The sequence below is a fragment of the Dermacentor silvarum genome, chromosome 8 (assembly GCF_013339745.2).
Source record: "Dermacentor silvarum isolate Dsil-2018 chromosome 8, BIME_Dsil_1.4, whole genome shotgun sequence".
In the NCBI taxonomy this organism is placed as follows: domain Eukaryota; kingdom Metazoa; phylum Arthropoda; class Arachnida; order Ixodida; family Ixodidae; genus Dermacentor; species Dermacentor silvarum.
In genome coordinates, this window is record NC_051161.1 from 50,546,260 (window position 1) to 50,560,233 (window position 13,974).

General features: G+C 42.6%; 1 protein-coding gene across 4 annotated transcripts; it reads right to left on the minus strand.

Moving 5' to 3' along the window:
• On the minus strand, window positions 1-13,752 carry LOC119461203 (arginyl-tRNA--protein transferase 1). 4 transcript variants are annotated; one of them, XM_037722422.2, is made up of 13 exons: window positions 13,421-13,750; window positions 13,235-13,298; window positions 13,075-13,137; window positions 12,886-12,985; window positions 12,689-12,815; window positions 10,950-11,093; window positions 9,857-9,972; window positions 9,531-9,626; window positions 5,914-6,075; window positions 4,873-5,045; window positions 3,139-3,238; window positions 1,117-1,237; window positions 1-302 (listed from the first exon to the last, which is right to left on the minus strand). In XM_037722422.2, exons 1-13 carry the CDS (start codon window positions 13,512-13,514, stop codon window positions 124-126), a joined length of 1,539 nt encoding a protein of 512 aa, XP_037578350.1. In that variant the 5' UTR covers window positions 13,515-13,750; the 3' UTR covers window positions 1-123. The 4 variants fall into 4 exon arrangements, with proteins under 4 accessions (XP_037578350.1, XP_037578351.1, XP_037578352.1 ...); XM_037722423.2 differs by lacking the exon at window positions 5,914-6,075 and adding an exon at window positions 7,459-7,620; XM_037722424.2 differs by lacking the exon at window positions 5,914-6,075.
• Between the last annotated feature and the right edge of the window lie 222 nt (window positions 13,753-13,974).

Below are 13,974 nucleotides of genomic sequence, written 5' to 3' on the forward strand. Positions count from 1 at the left end.
TGCGAATGGTATTCTCCTATGTTTATTCATTCGCTGCTGACTTAGCAGCAAGTTGAAACAACAGTCCAAGTTATACTTATCACAAGAGGTGAAAGAGCACCACAACAGCTGTGTCACTGCCACTCAGGATTTGCGGTACAGGAAGAGCCGCTTGATGCACTTCTTGCCAACAAGATTTGCATACTCTTTCACTTCGGCTTTGTCGGCGTTTCCTTTAAGCCTGCAGTACTTCTTGTACGTGATGACCGTCCTGTTGTACAGAATCGACACCTCGTCTAGGTCTTGCACAGCATTTTCGTCACCTGCTCGCCAAAGAACAGAAAATGAGTTACGGCTTACTGAATTGGACAAGTAACACTCATCTGTCACATCCAACTTACAGATTACTGTCAGATTGCCCAACTGCCGAGCTGCTTGTGATAATTTTCTGTTACCTTCTGTGCCCACTTGGCAAAGTCTGTAGGGTGCGCTGACATGTGGCAAATGATGGAGGTTGGGAACACATGACATGGCTTCCGAGACAGTGGATGCAGTCCCACTGCTCTCTATCGTCTGCTGCGCACTGGCAACCGTGATGAAGTTTGAATGGCGCATGCCAATCTCGGAGGCCATGCCACATGTGCCGCCCCTCTGTCGTCTGCCATGTGGCGGAACACATTATGTACGTTGTGAGGCAAGTAAGGTGGGCAACTGAAAGGAGTCGTGCCTCAAAGATTGAGTTTTAAAGCTGAACAAGTAACGTCATAATATTGGACACACCCAGAATAAATATGGAAGGCTTTTTTTGTCGATTACTTTTAAGCCAAACAAATGTTGGCCTAAATGTGCAGAATAATAAAGTAGAAACTCTGAGACTGTACTCTCACCTTTGGTGCTGAAATACAAGCTCATCAAAACAATCAAAGTGCCACTACTAGTAATAGTACAACCATTTCTTTTGCAAATCGCACACTCAAGTTTATGAAGTTTCACAGATGCCCTTTTGATTTCCTCTACAGTGAGGCCAAGATGCTAGGAGAAGGGGAAATGAGCAGTTCAGGCCCCATTAGGAACATGGTGGTAATGACAGGCAAGGCTTTCCTAGCCAATTCTATGAGCAGCGGTAAAGGACAGTACCTTTATTCGGGTCCTGTTCAAAGCGACAGTACTTGTTGGCATCCAGAAGGGGCTTGCATTTCTCGATAGGATGCCATGTGTACGTCTCCGGACAGAGCAGTCTAGATGGTGAGAAGTTACCCTGGAAATAAAAAAAGTGTGTCTAGGCCATTTCCGGGCAATAAAATGAAGTGCTTATCTAGAGAAGACATGGGTAAACTGAGGTATGGCACTTTTCATTAAAATACTAGGGAGAGTTAAGTATTGCACAACCAAAGTTGGGGGATAGCAAACCACTGGGCATACAAAAGAATGCAAATAGGTATCCAAAACAATGTAAAAGGAGTACAAAAAAGTGTTATCGGGGCATGGGGATTAGGGTGCGCTATTTCTAATACCTCAGTCAGACGAGCAAATTTAGTGAAAACTTTGAGCCTGTGCACTTTGCCTCGCCGAGTGTCACTTTGGCGGCGTGGTGCTAGATGGCAAAACGAAGTGTCATTTGGGATTTATGACAATGACGATTTATGAAGCCATATATGGGCTGATACCATTCTTGGCATTTTGAGTTTTAGAAACGGTTACTGTATTTTTACGAAAAAAATGGTTATATACAAGAACTTTTGCCATCACTGTAATCCCATTAACACGGCTTTGTTTTGAGCCAATACAAGCAAGGAACATATCCAAAATTCAAGGTAAAAATGCAGAATCTGCCAAAGATTAACGTTTCGAGGTTGTTTTTTTTTTTTTTTTTTTCGATTCACTGATATCACAACGAAGCTCATAACATTTGAAATCACGAAAAAAGTGGTCTTAGAATTAGTGCCAACGCTGTTGTGAGCATTTATTTATGTATTCTTGAAGTGCTGATATCGAGGCTACACACTGCAACACAGCAAAGGGAGTTCGTTGAATACACTCGCTGGCAAGTGCACTCCACAGCAAGTGTCACTAAACCTTTCTGTATGGCAGCCTGCGAGTGACACTAACGGCAAAGTCCACTCGCTTGAAGCGTGTGTTACTAAATTTGCCAGTCTCACTGGGGTATAAAACTCATTCAGTAGTCAGTGTGCGTTTTCCCAAGAAGCTCCCTGCACACAAACAATTATTTGGATGGTTGTTTGCATTGAGTGCATGCATGTATGTGAGTGTTTTCTTTGTGCTCTTAAGCTGATGAATTACCAACTAGCCCCACTACAAGTTCTTCTAGGTGTATCTACATATAGTACAACTGAAAGGTTTATGATAATGAATTGAAAGAGTGCTTGGGCTCACTTACAGGGTGCATTTTTATTTATATTAGCCTTACCAAACTCCTTAAAAGTATGGTAACCATATGTTGCCATTTGGGCATCTGGCTTAGTGTCCTCTAAACAGTGATCAATAGGTGTTCCTTAACAAATTGTTCATAGATGACACGCTAAGTTTTTGCAATGCCACACTTCACCACAACAATCGGCAGCTGGGACTCGTATATAAGGGTGCTTGCATTTATGTTACATTACGTTTCTTTTTTCGGTCTCCTTTGTCCTGAGAAAAAGAAAGCTTACTTATGTTGATGCAAATGAGCTAAGATCATTTTGGAGATGAAGCAAGCAAAAGCAAAGCAGTACGCTGCAAACATGCTGTTTTGTGACAGTCGGCAATGGTTTTTAACCCACAGAAATGCAGTATTGCAAATTCTCTATGAAAGACCATAGCTATGTTTCAGATTGGCAGTTTTGCTCCATAATCAGCCTTAGCAAATTCTGATGAACTGATTTTCCTCATTAGTACGGCTTTAATTATACCATTTGCATTTGTTACAGTTTCTGGTATTAGATTAACCAGTGACAGTGTTCTGGTGAACTTCGAGAGCAAATCAGATGTCTGCTACCCGCCGAGGTGCCTGTTTTTATTTCGTTTCAAAGATGAAAACAAGCTATGCAGTATGATTCCATGTGCATGTAGTCTGTCCTTGCTCCTTTACAAATGACTGCAGCTGGGTGCCAGATGACAACCTTTCAGGGCATCGACAAGCTAGCCTCTGTTTACGCATACCTTGTATCTCATCTTGGGACAGGTGTGGATGTAAAAACCCATGCAGTAGTCCTTGATGCTCGGGCATATTTTCTGCAGCTCTCTTGCGTAAGCTATCTCTCTAGACAACGTGAGAGAAAGAGAAGTACCTTAGCGATGCAAATTCGAGTAGAATGGAATGTTGGGCGACTTGGTACGTATTCGCCTTCTAGTAGATTCAGCACAAACAGTCGACAAAGCCACAAAATAAAGAACAAAGAATGAGTTGCGATTCAGCACTTGTGTCCGTGTATACTTATTTTTTGTGGCTTTAGTCAACTGTGCATGCTAAAATGAATTTTGCACCAGAAAATGAATGTGAACTCAACCAAAATCTGCAGAAACTGTGCAGTCAGTTTTGAAACAACACCAGATATGACTGGGAATAACAAGTTAACAACACGAGCGAAAGATGAGGACATGGAACCGTACAGGCACAGCGCTGAAATATAAATTCATTCGTCTCGTTGCAGATATCCACCTTACCGTTAACTACAAATGGGTAACACTCATCACGATTCTGTTCCTTGAAAAAGAAAAAAAAGAACATATAGATGCAACATGCATGTTGCAATGTATGAGAAGTGAGGCTTCAGTGAAGCAGTAATTAAACACTGTGCAACTAAATGGGATGCTAAACATTTGCATTTGCTTATGCAAATTGCTCCTAGACATCTCTTCAAGGAAGTTCAAGGAAGAAAAAACATTATATACAGGTGATAATAATTAACAACATTGTGGAAACTTTAAACGACACTAAGCACATAATAATAATACTACCAGATTGTTCCTAAAATCTTTTCAAACGAAAAGTGTTATACATCAGAAACACATTATATAATAGGCAAGATTAATCACTAGAAAGAACCACAATGCACCATCTTCTTATTTCTTTCACCATTTGCTTCTTTATTATGTAAACCTTTACCAAGTTTATTTTTAAATTTCTGGACCGCATTATATTAACAGCGGAGCTGTTTAAGCCGGCCGCCAGTCTGTGTGTCGCGAACAAAACCTCGCTGAGCAATGACGTCACCTGCTTTGCCTAGCAACATCTGCGCCAGCTGTGCATGGCTTCGCAAGACTCGGCACCGCAAGACTAAGCTCCGCCCACCTTCCTAGACACTGCGCACAGCTGCGTCTGCCTCCGCAAGTCGTGACGTCAGTGCGCCGCACCTGCGTCTCGCTCCGCCAAGCTCCACCTATCTGCCTAGCCACTGTGCGCAGCCATGTCTGCTTCGAGAGTCGTGACGTCACCGCGCTGCACCTGCGTCTCATTTCGCCAAGCAAAATCGAGCAAAAGCGGTTGAGTGTCAAGAAGTGTCCAGATATTTTAATGACTGAGTGTTTGTTGCTCCTTGGGCTGTCGATGATTCCGGGGTGATCTTGCGCAAAACATGGCCGAGTCTCGAAGCATAACCTCGCAAAAACTTGGCCAAACCGAGATAAAGCTAGGTGAGGAGGTCGCCAGCTTCGCTGTTTGCCCAGTCTTCTCACTACTAATGTGAAGCTGCCCCTAATTTTTGTGTTCTTTTACCATTACTGGTGTATGCACAAGGTCTGATGTGCTGTTCTGTTTTCCTAAAGGTAATTGATTTCATAACTGTTGTCGTAAAGAAGTCACCTGACCACACAGTGTTTCTGCAATGTTGCCTACGAAAAACCTTACCAGCATGTTCGCAACATGGGAACATGATAGGAATATGGCAAACTTACCTGAGTGATGCATATGTCCCTAGAGACAGGAAGCTGTAGTCTGGATTGTAGTAGAGGTACACCGAAGAGAGACACGTTGGCAATATGTCAATGACCCCGACAGCAATCAGATTTCCATCGAGCCAGTACTGCTGGTGGAATGAACCCAAACTGTAAGGGCCCTTGGGATCATACTACAGAGGACAGAACAAGCGGGTTTGAAATCACTGGCCAGTCCAGCCAACATCAGATACAATGCACTTGGGATAAGTCGCATGAATGTGAACTGAAATGAAGTTTAGTCACACTGATGTGATTCAAGCAACAATTTCTCATGATGAAGTGCTTGGTAGTCAGCATGAACGAGCTCAAGTGTGGTCTGTATTTGAACAAAGACAAAATCTACTCATAATTTAAGATTAGCAAACTTATAACATCAAATCCCAAAAGTCCAATTATTAAAACAATATTTACAATACATCACTGTATCACTGCACTTGAGCTGGTTTTGAACACCATGAATCTAAAATTTAGTAGAGAGTCCTTCACTATAGCCATTTATCATTACAAGTTAACTGCATTGTAGCTATGGCTACAGCAGGAGTGCAAAAACACAAAGATAACAGTAAATTCAATAAATGTACAGTGCAGTTCACTATTAAAGGAAACATTCTAATGTGTGGCTCTCACTTTGCTGGCAGTCTAGCTGCAAGTGACGGCCGAAGCTGCGTCAATGTAGCAGCATCAAAGGTGCGTCAAAGGTGCCAGTGCCACCAACTGCAAGTCACCTGGTGCAAAGCCAGGCGATTATACACTTGTCAGAGGTAAAAACCTTGCACGTGCTCGACATTCGGGTGTTTCTTTTCACAGTGGAGTGCACTGTACACACGTAGTACATGTTACATGTCACCATCACTACTACCTCTCAGTCCTTAACATCTATGCTTTGTATGTTGGAGTTATCACTTTATATACCCTACAAAAAGACATGCAGCACACATAACCCAATGAGAGAGAGAGAGCAGTGCTGTACGGACGTTCACAGCTCCTTCAATCCTTTACCTGTAACGGCGAGTTCACCAGAAACTGGCAATAGGATTCTCTGTCACACTGGCTGGCTGGCTCCTTGTGCACTCGCGTCTGGTAGTGCTCGTAAAGCTTCCACGATGCTTCGAAGGTCGCCTCAAACTCTGGTGACCCGCGGTTCGACAGAACCGTCCGCACCTTGTCGTGTAACAACATGGAATTTGTTGAAATGCGAGCATAGACACACATCTACAACACCATCTCACTCGTCCTACGTGGCAAATCCAATGTTGTTATATCCACACACAAGCATGCTCCAACCTCATGCTAAAAGTATGTAACGGCAGTATATTCCTGCAAGTGTACAGTGATGGGAGAAATCCTCGCACATGTGTGAAGTTGGAAGCGTGAACGACTACCAGTGCTTCAAAATGAAAGCGAGAACGCAATGTTTTCAGTGCTGCAATCTATACAAGGCGCTTACCATCGTTAACCCATTCATGCATTTCTAATATAAAGCTGCAATACTCAAGGACAACCTATGAGCTGTGAAAGTCATCTCTTAGTACAGATAACAAAAAAACAAAAACAAAGGTACAAATAGAAAGGAATAGTATGTGGTAGTTGGCATATTTAGCCTTCCAACTTCACCAGTTAAGCAGTGCCTTGTCTCAATGGATGCAACCAATAAACTCAAGTAGACAGACATGTCCAAAGTTTGCATTAGGCTGCTCCACTGAGCAGTACGCCCAACCTGCAAACACACAAACAAGGTCCTCACAAGTGAAGTAGTCCCTGCTCTTGTACTATTTTTCCACTTTGTTGCAACAGACGTGCTTTACCCCTTAGCAAGTGCTACAAACGGCTGGCAAGCCCACTTAGTGATGTTACAAACGGTGCAAGCGCCTTGTACAAAGACCATCACTCATCGGTACATATTTCTGTCCAACTGCCCATGCAAACATCCTTGGATCCTGCCGAAGCCGTGTTTAATTTGTTTTATCCAGTAAGGAAGTGCTCGTGACAGCTACAGGAGACGCAAGTTGAAATACAAGAGCACGGGTCATTTCTTACAGAGCTTTTAGAAAATTATTGCCTATTATAATGGCTTTGTTGCATTCAGCTTCATGGGCAGTGCTACAACAAATTTTGTGTCTGCAATGAAGGTCAAATTTATATCTCCTATTGATGGAAAGCCTATTCGGTCCGTGAATCACTTATTTGCACCGCTACTTAGCATCGATTGAGGTAGGCACCAATTTGTGAGCATTTTTGAGATTGGGGTGGGCACCAATTTGTGAGCATGTTTTGAGATGCGAGAATGAAAAGCAATACGAAAAACACAGAAATAAAGACAGAGTTTTGAAGTGACCCATTTGCAAGTTTACAGGAAATATTACAAGGAATATTGCAAGGCTACGGCAAAAAAAAAAAAAAAAAAAAAAAAAGGCAGCATGAGGAGCAGCTGAATGGAGACACGCTACAATTCTACACTGGCGAGCTGTACCAGCAGTGCTCTCTCTCTCTCTTCACGTTGAGAATGGCAATGGCTGAATAAACAAATAAAGAATTGGCCACTACCTGGATTGGGCTATTGACTAGGAAGCGCCGATAGCGCCGCTCTGTTAGCTTTTCGGGAGAGTCCTTGTGAATTTTCTCCTGGTATCGGAAGTAGACAGCTAAGGCGGAATCGAAGGATTTTGCGAACTCGGGACAGTCAGGGCTATTCCACACCAGGCGAACCTACATGCACAGACAGGCGTAGAGGCTGTGTGCATTTCTGCAAATACTTGATGTGACAATGAAATTAGACTGCTCCTAAAAATATTATGACAGACATACAATTCAATAAATGGTCAAGACCACAATAGCAAGAATTTATACTTTCATTCTGAAGCCCCCACGTTAAAATGTGAAACAGAACAATGCAGAAAGCTCTAAAAGTCAATGCAACTTTTCTGATGCACATGATATGGCAATATGGCTGGCTAGATGCCCCAAAAGTTAGGCCAGTCACTGTACATCGTCAAGGAAAGGTCTGCATGAATAGATTTTGTTCTTCCTCATCACATTTACAATACTTGTCAAATTTTATTAATTAGCATATTTTATGTTCGTCTCTGGGCCAAGATCAATTTATTCAAATATTTGCTGAGTGTACTCATAGAAATTCAACTTCTGGAAACTATTACAGCGCCAGTTTATCCCAGGAATGATCCCATATGTTTTTAGAGTATCCTATTTCTGATTAGACACCATTTACTTTCCTGTACTGTAGAATGCAGTTAACATTACTGCACATGTAAGCTAAAAGTTCTGCCACAATCAAATTTACAGTGCGCCCTGTTTAGTCAAGAGACTGATCAAACATTACCCAGCAGTCAAGTGTAACCATCGCCAAGTGTAAAACTTATGCTCGCCAACAATAAATTTTTAAACGGGCCCTTTCTTCTTTAATACAAACTTACTAGAAGCACTTTTTCAAATGGGGGCTATAACGCTTATTTTTGGTGAGTATATGTCTCTATGTTAACACACCCAGCTGTTACACCGATCTCGTTAACGTATTGTATCTGTACACAGCTTCACGTTTGCCCATGAAATGCATTATGAGTGCCGTAAAGCCAGTAAGTTGAGGAAATAATGTATCAGCATTTTCAACCAATTCAACATGGTGTACCCAAATTCACAAAGGCCCATCTGGGAAACAGCACTCAAGTAGCTAAGCTTCGTTATCTGCGACAGGCAGAAACAGACGCAAAGAAACCCACAGCTTTATGCATGTTTCCACTATGTGTGCATTGGTCCGAAAGCACACATACTGTGATGTAAATATATGACTCATCCATGCACCAATTACGCTGCCATTCACGTCGCTCATGTGCCACTGTGACTCGGCACTCGTGAGCTTTCTGCAATGCGCCCACTGTTGCATAATGTTCATGTTCAGTGGTGGCGCAATGAGCTTATCATGTGCCATCATGGTGGCAGCTTGACATATCCGCTTGGCTGTGGGGTGAGGCAGCACTAGTAGATAGACATGGGGTGTATTCTCAGACAATCACTTTTGGCGATACTATCACCTTCGCGCCTATCGGCTTATACGGTTTTGATGAACCAGCCAATAAGCACACACTGAAAGTGATATCACCGAAAGCGATCGTCCCAGAATACGTCCCCATTTTAGCCTTACACCCATGCTCAGTAGCAACCTTTGGCTGCCTCCACATTAGTACAATCTTTTCAAAAGATGAAATTTCGTGGAGGGGAGCCATCCTACTCCAAATGAGAGCAAGTGTGCCCACCATGCTGAACCTCTGCTCTATACAGTCAAATCTCAGTATAACGAGCATGGATATAAAGAATTATCGGATATAACGAATTAAGTCTAAAGTGTTTCTTGCCGATATCAGCGTGTAACAAATATGTGCTTATAATGATTATTGGATATAATGAAGGTATGTTGTGTCAAACGTGACCTCATTATTAGCGAAGTAAGACTGTATATGATCCAGTCATCTTACTCATTGCATACAATGCTACTGCACAAGTCTGTGCCCCAGGAAAGACACGTTTTCGATGCTGGATGAGCCATATAATGCTGTCACAGTAAAGAAATGTTCTCAGACTGGAGAAACTGTCTGTCTACTTACTTCTAGCTTGTGTGCAGCATCTGGTGGGAGCGGTTCAAACAAGAAGTCTTCTAATGATTTTGGCTCGTTCTTAGGTTTCTTTGAGGACAGTGGAGCCTAGGAGAAAAAAAAAAGAAAAGTTGCACAGTTTCCACGATTTCAGTTACACGAAGTCTCTCTCGTGCCACAAGCCAGAAGACTAGAACACCATGTGGCTATTAGCGAGGCAATTCTGTAAAGAATATTATGGTGTTGAAGATTTATGGCATTGCATGTCAACAGTATGATACAACATGAAGTTATGATGCTGCGAAATGGAACATCTTAATGTAGGATACATCCACTACCTTGTCGCCACCAGGGCTGAGATCCTTGCCAGCACTGCTCAGTTTCAAAAGCTTCCTTTCTCGACGAATGTCACGAGCTTTACGGCACTTTGGCTTGTTTGGGTCAGCACCCAAACCTGCCAAGAACAAGAGAGAAGACAATGAAATTCAATCCGAAAATTATAAGAAGTTCTAACAGTAGAGACATTATATAATTGTGCTGTGTGTGTTAAAGTGACACATGAATGTCACGTTGTACACTTGCATATATACCCCTGGTACTCTTTGGCACAAAACATTATACTAAAAGTTTACCTATTCCAAGAAAACAGCAGGCCAGTTGGATTAAACTGAAGGAACAACACACTTTACTGCATGAGTAATGCTAAACTGGGCAGAATAATGCTTAATAAAGGGGCACTAAAGGTAACTAGTGTGCCACCTCATGCCATGTGCACTAGTGCGTGTTTCACTATAGCAGTGAAAGAGGGCGCCACTATTCTGTTGCAGCAAAATCGGGTTTTTTTAGAGGCATCACCCCAGACATTGTACACTTAAGGTCCCTAGATAAGTTTTGAAACTTTATTTCAGGAAGCAAATCTTCATTCATGCGCATGTTGGCATTACCTATGCTACAAGACGAAACTTTGGAACCTTTTGGGGTGACTGGTAACCAGTGCGGGCATGTGGAAACGCACTAAGCCAATCGCACACGGGCACGAGGATGAGGAGGATGGCGGCTACACGAAAGGATGGCGCTACCTTAAAACTTGTTTATCTAGGGACCTTAACGTGCACTTCAGATTTACCGTGAAAGAATTAGGCAAGTAATGCATGCAAACATGGTATTAAACTAAACACACTTGCACAATGCTACCTCTGAGCAAAATATGAGGACGAATGAGCCAGCTGCTAGCTAGAAAAGTCCTGTAAACCTGGTACTCCTACTTACTAAGCAGTTAATATATTTCAACAGAATTCAATTGCTTACTCAATGTTCTAGCACTCTGAAGGAAATTGTGGTAGTGTGTGTCTCAATATAAGCACACAATATCATGCTACAAAAGCACCTGAAGTATTCTTGACAAGCCAGGACTTTTATGCGAATGCATACCTTTCTTTGGCACATGAGCTGTCATCTCAGATTTGGACACTGTTTCTTCTTTGGAACACTCTTGTGGTTTCTCTGGATGTTGATCCATTGAATCAGAAATCATAATTTCTTCATTTGCAGCGCTTTCACTTGTAACCGTGTCTTCTAGAGTTAAAAGTAAATTTGCAGAGACGTTGAACAAAAGTATTTTGAGTGTTGCATGTCATGCAAAAGCAACAATGCAGCTTTGCAGGCTGCATTCAGTGTCTAATGCCAACCACGCTTGACAGCTGACCTCAAGTAACCGCTGGAGTGCTGTTCTTAGTGGCTGTTAGCACTGGCATTCTTAATGAACAATGTACAGTATTGTGTTCGTTTGCAAGCATCAAGACAGTTAAGCAAGCACTTTGAGTGGTTAGTAAACATGGTAACTTGGTGCAAATATGGGAAAATATTTATATTAAACCCCAAGAGCATGGCAGTCATGTACCTAAAACTAAAATACTCAGCAGTTAAGCAGTGCGGCGTCTTATAATGGAAATACTGCAGTGACTGACCCTATAATGTGACTGAAGTTCACACAGAATGACAATATACCCAAAAATTAATTTCTAAATCAAAATTGTGAAGGTCAGAAGCACGGTGCCTTCATGGTAAAAAGAAACGAGGTGCGACAATGCAACTATTTCTAATGCAGACACAAAGAGCATCTGTGGGTTCAGTAACGTTTCTATATTTACGCGCTTATTCGTGAGCATAACTGAAAAACTTTTATGTGCCTGTACAACAAATCTGCACGTGGACATTACAGATGTAATGGGAGGAATAGGCCCAGGGCCAATCTAACAGGACTTCTGCAACAAATATATATTATGCACTCTAATACATTTTGTGAAACTTATGCGTACAGAAGCGCTAGATGTTCTTTCACAAAACAATAGATTAGATTAGAATCATTTGATCTCGAACTAACAGGTTCATGCTTGAAGAAAAAAAAGCAGCTTGAACATGACAAGACAAAAGGAAGATGATGGGTTCAGGCACCATTCTTTTGTTTGTCTTGTTCTCGCTAGATTTAGTTGCTGCTATTAGATTAAAAAAGTATAATGTGAAAATTTCCTTGACTTGAGCAGTCGCGTTGCTGTCATTCATTTTTTAGTCAGTGCCAGTTCGATTCTTTCTTGAAGCTCCGACAGTGTAATGTTTGGATTGCATGTTCATGGCACAAAAGGTAAAGTTCCACTGAAACAACCACACTGCCAATGTGACTGAGCGAGAGTCATCGGGTTGTGTGGACTAACCTTAATGCCACGATTTCTTTATGAAATACAAGCACAAATGCCAACATTTCAAATCAAGAATGTGATAACATCAACATTTGTTGAATGAATGCAATCAGCCACGACTACCCTCTATATGTCTCAAAGTCAATGTATTGCCTGCTATGAATCAGGCCTGCTAGATTAACTTGACAAGTTACAGCTCCCAACACACTTGCCTAGAGCACAGCAACAATATGCTGCAGACCACACGTGCAACGTCCACTGTCAACACAAAACTAAACTGTCTCAAACGAGGTGCCCACAACAGCTTGACGGCACAAACACAATCTTAAGTGCATCGCTCCAACACTCCAGACAAACATTCTGGGGGCTCTACAAATGAGATAGAGAAATGAAGGAAAAACAGCAGCAGCAGCAGCAACCACCAAGGAGGAAGGAAAACTTCCTCCATGGCAACAACAACACCAAGAAACTAACCGCCAGAGGGCTTTAGGTTGCAGGTTTCTAAGTCAAGTTGCACGTTTGACTTCTTGTCTGAGAAGTCGGGCATTTCCATGACTCTGTCGCCCATTGTTTCGGAGCAGTGATCGCCTTTCTCGTCCGGCTGGGCGAAAGAAACATGGTTCAGTAAATCGGGTGGCATGGAGGCAATGTGCGCGTTGAACAGAAGTTACCTTTCCGCTCTCATTTCTTTTGCCGGTAGCCAAGAACTTGTGTATCCGTTTCAGGAGCTTCTTCTGTGACTTGGTTAGACTGAATTCAGCGACATCAAGCCTGCACACCAAGATAATGAGAGATTACAGCTTTTTTTTTTTTTCTTGCCTTGGTAACATCGAAAAATTCGGCGGACCGTTGCACCTTACTTTATGGGGTACTGGCGACAGCAGGTCTTCTTCATCACTGGTTTGTAGCAGTACTCGCCCGACCTTCGTGAAACAAACAGAAACAGCGGCGGACGCTCAGATGACTACTCCATTTGAGCGGAGTTGAAAAGATTTGAGAAAACGAAAAATGTTCACCAACCTCCTCCAACCTCGGTTAAGGAGGTCGTCATAAATTCCTGCGGTCAATCTGTGTGCCCACATGCCTAGAAGAGGAAGCGATTGCCCCCGAAAAGGGCTCATACCAACACTCATCTCGGCAAGGCACAGGTAACCACAATCACCGTCACCGATTAAGACCAACAGCGACATCAGCAGATGCACGTACCGCAACTAAGGCTTGACGATTCCGACTTGCAGTAGCCGCACCTATGACCATTGTGCTCGTAAAAATATTCCACGATCCCGTAGTCGTCATCCATCGGAACCGGGCCGATCGGGCGTTGGCTATCCTTCTCAAGGTGGATGAAAAGAAAACGCCTCCACGCTCTGGGTTATCCTGCAACGACCTGGCTAGCTAAGAGATCGAGGCTGCTGCGGTATATCTGCGATGCCAATGGCAACAGCTGATTGCGTGATAGCGGCGAAAGAAACCGCTTCTTTCCTTTTACGAAAGCGCAGCAAAACAACAGGACGCTGCCATATTGTGTTGTGTCACGTGACGCAGTTCACGTTTTGTGACGGCAGCAGGTACGCGTCTTTGAAAGTTATTTCTTCTTGAGGCGTTAGCAAAGTAAAGAAATAATATTAAATTTAAATTTATTCGAAAATTGTAACTACACATAAAATGTTTTACACACAATACACAAGATGACGCTGCCTACCATTTACTTCTGACGCTGTTTTGTTAAGGGCAAGTCATAGGTCCACGATCGCAAAAAA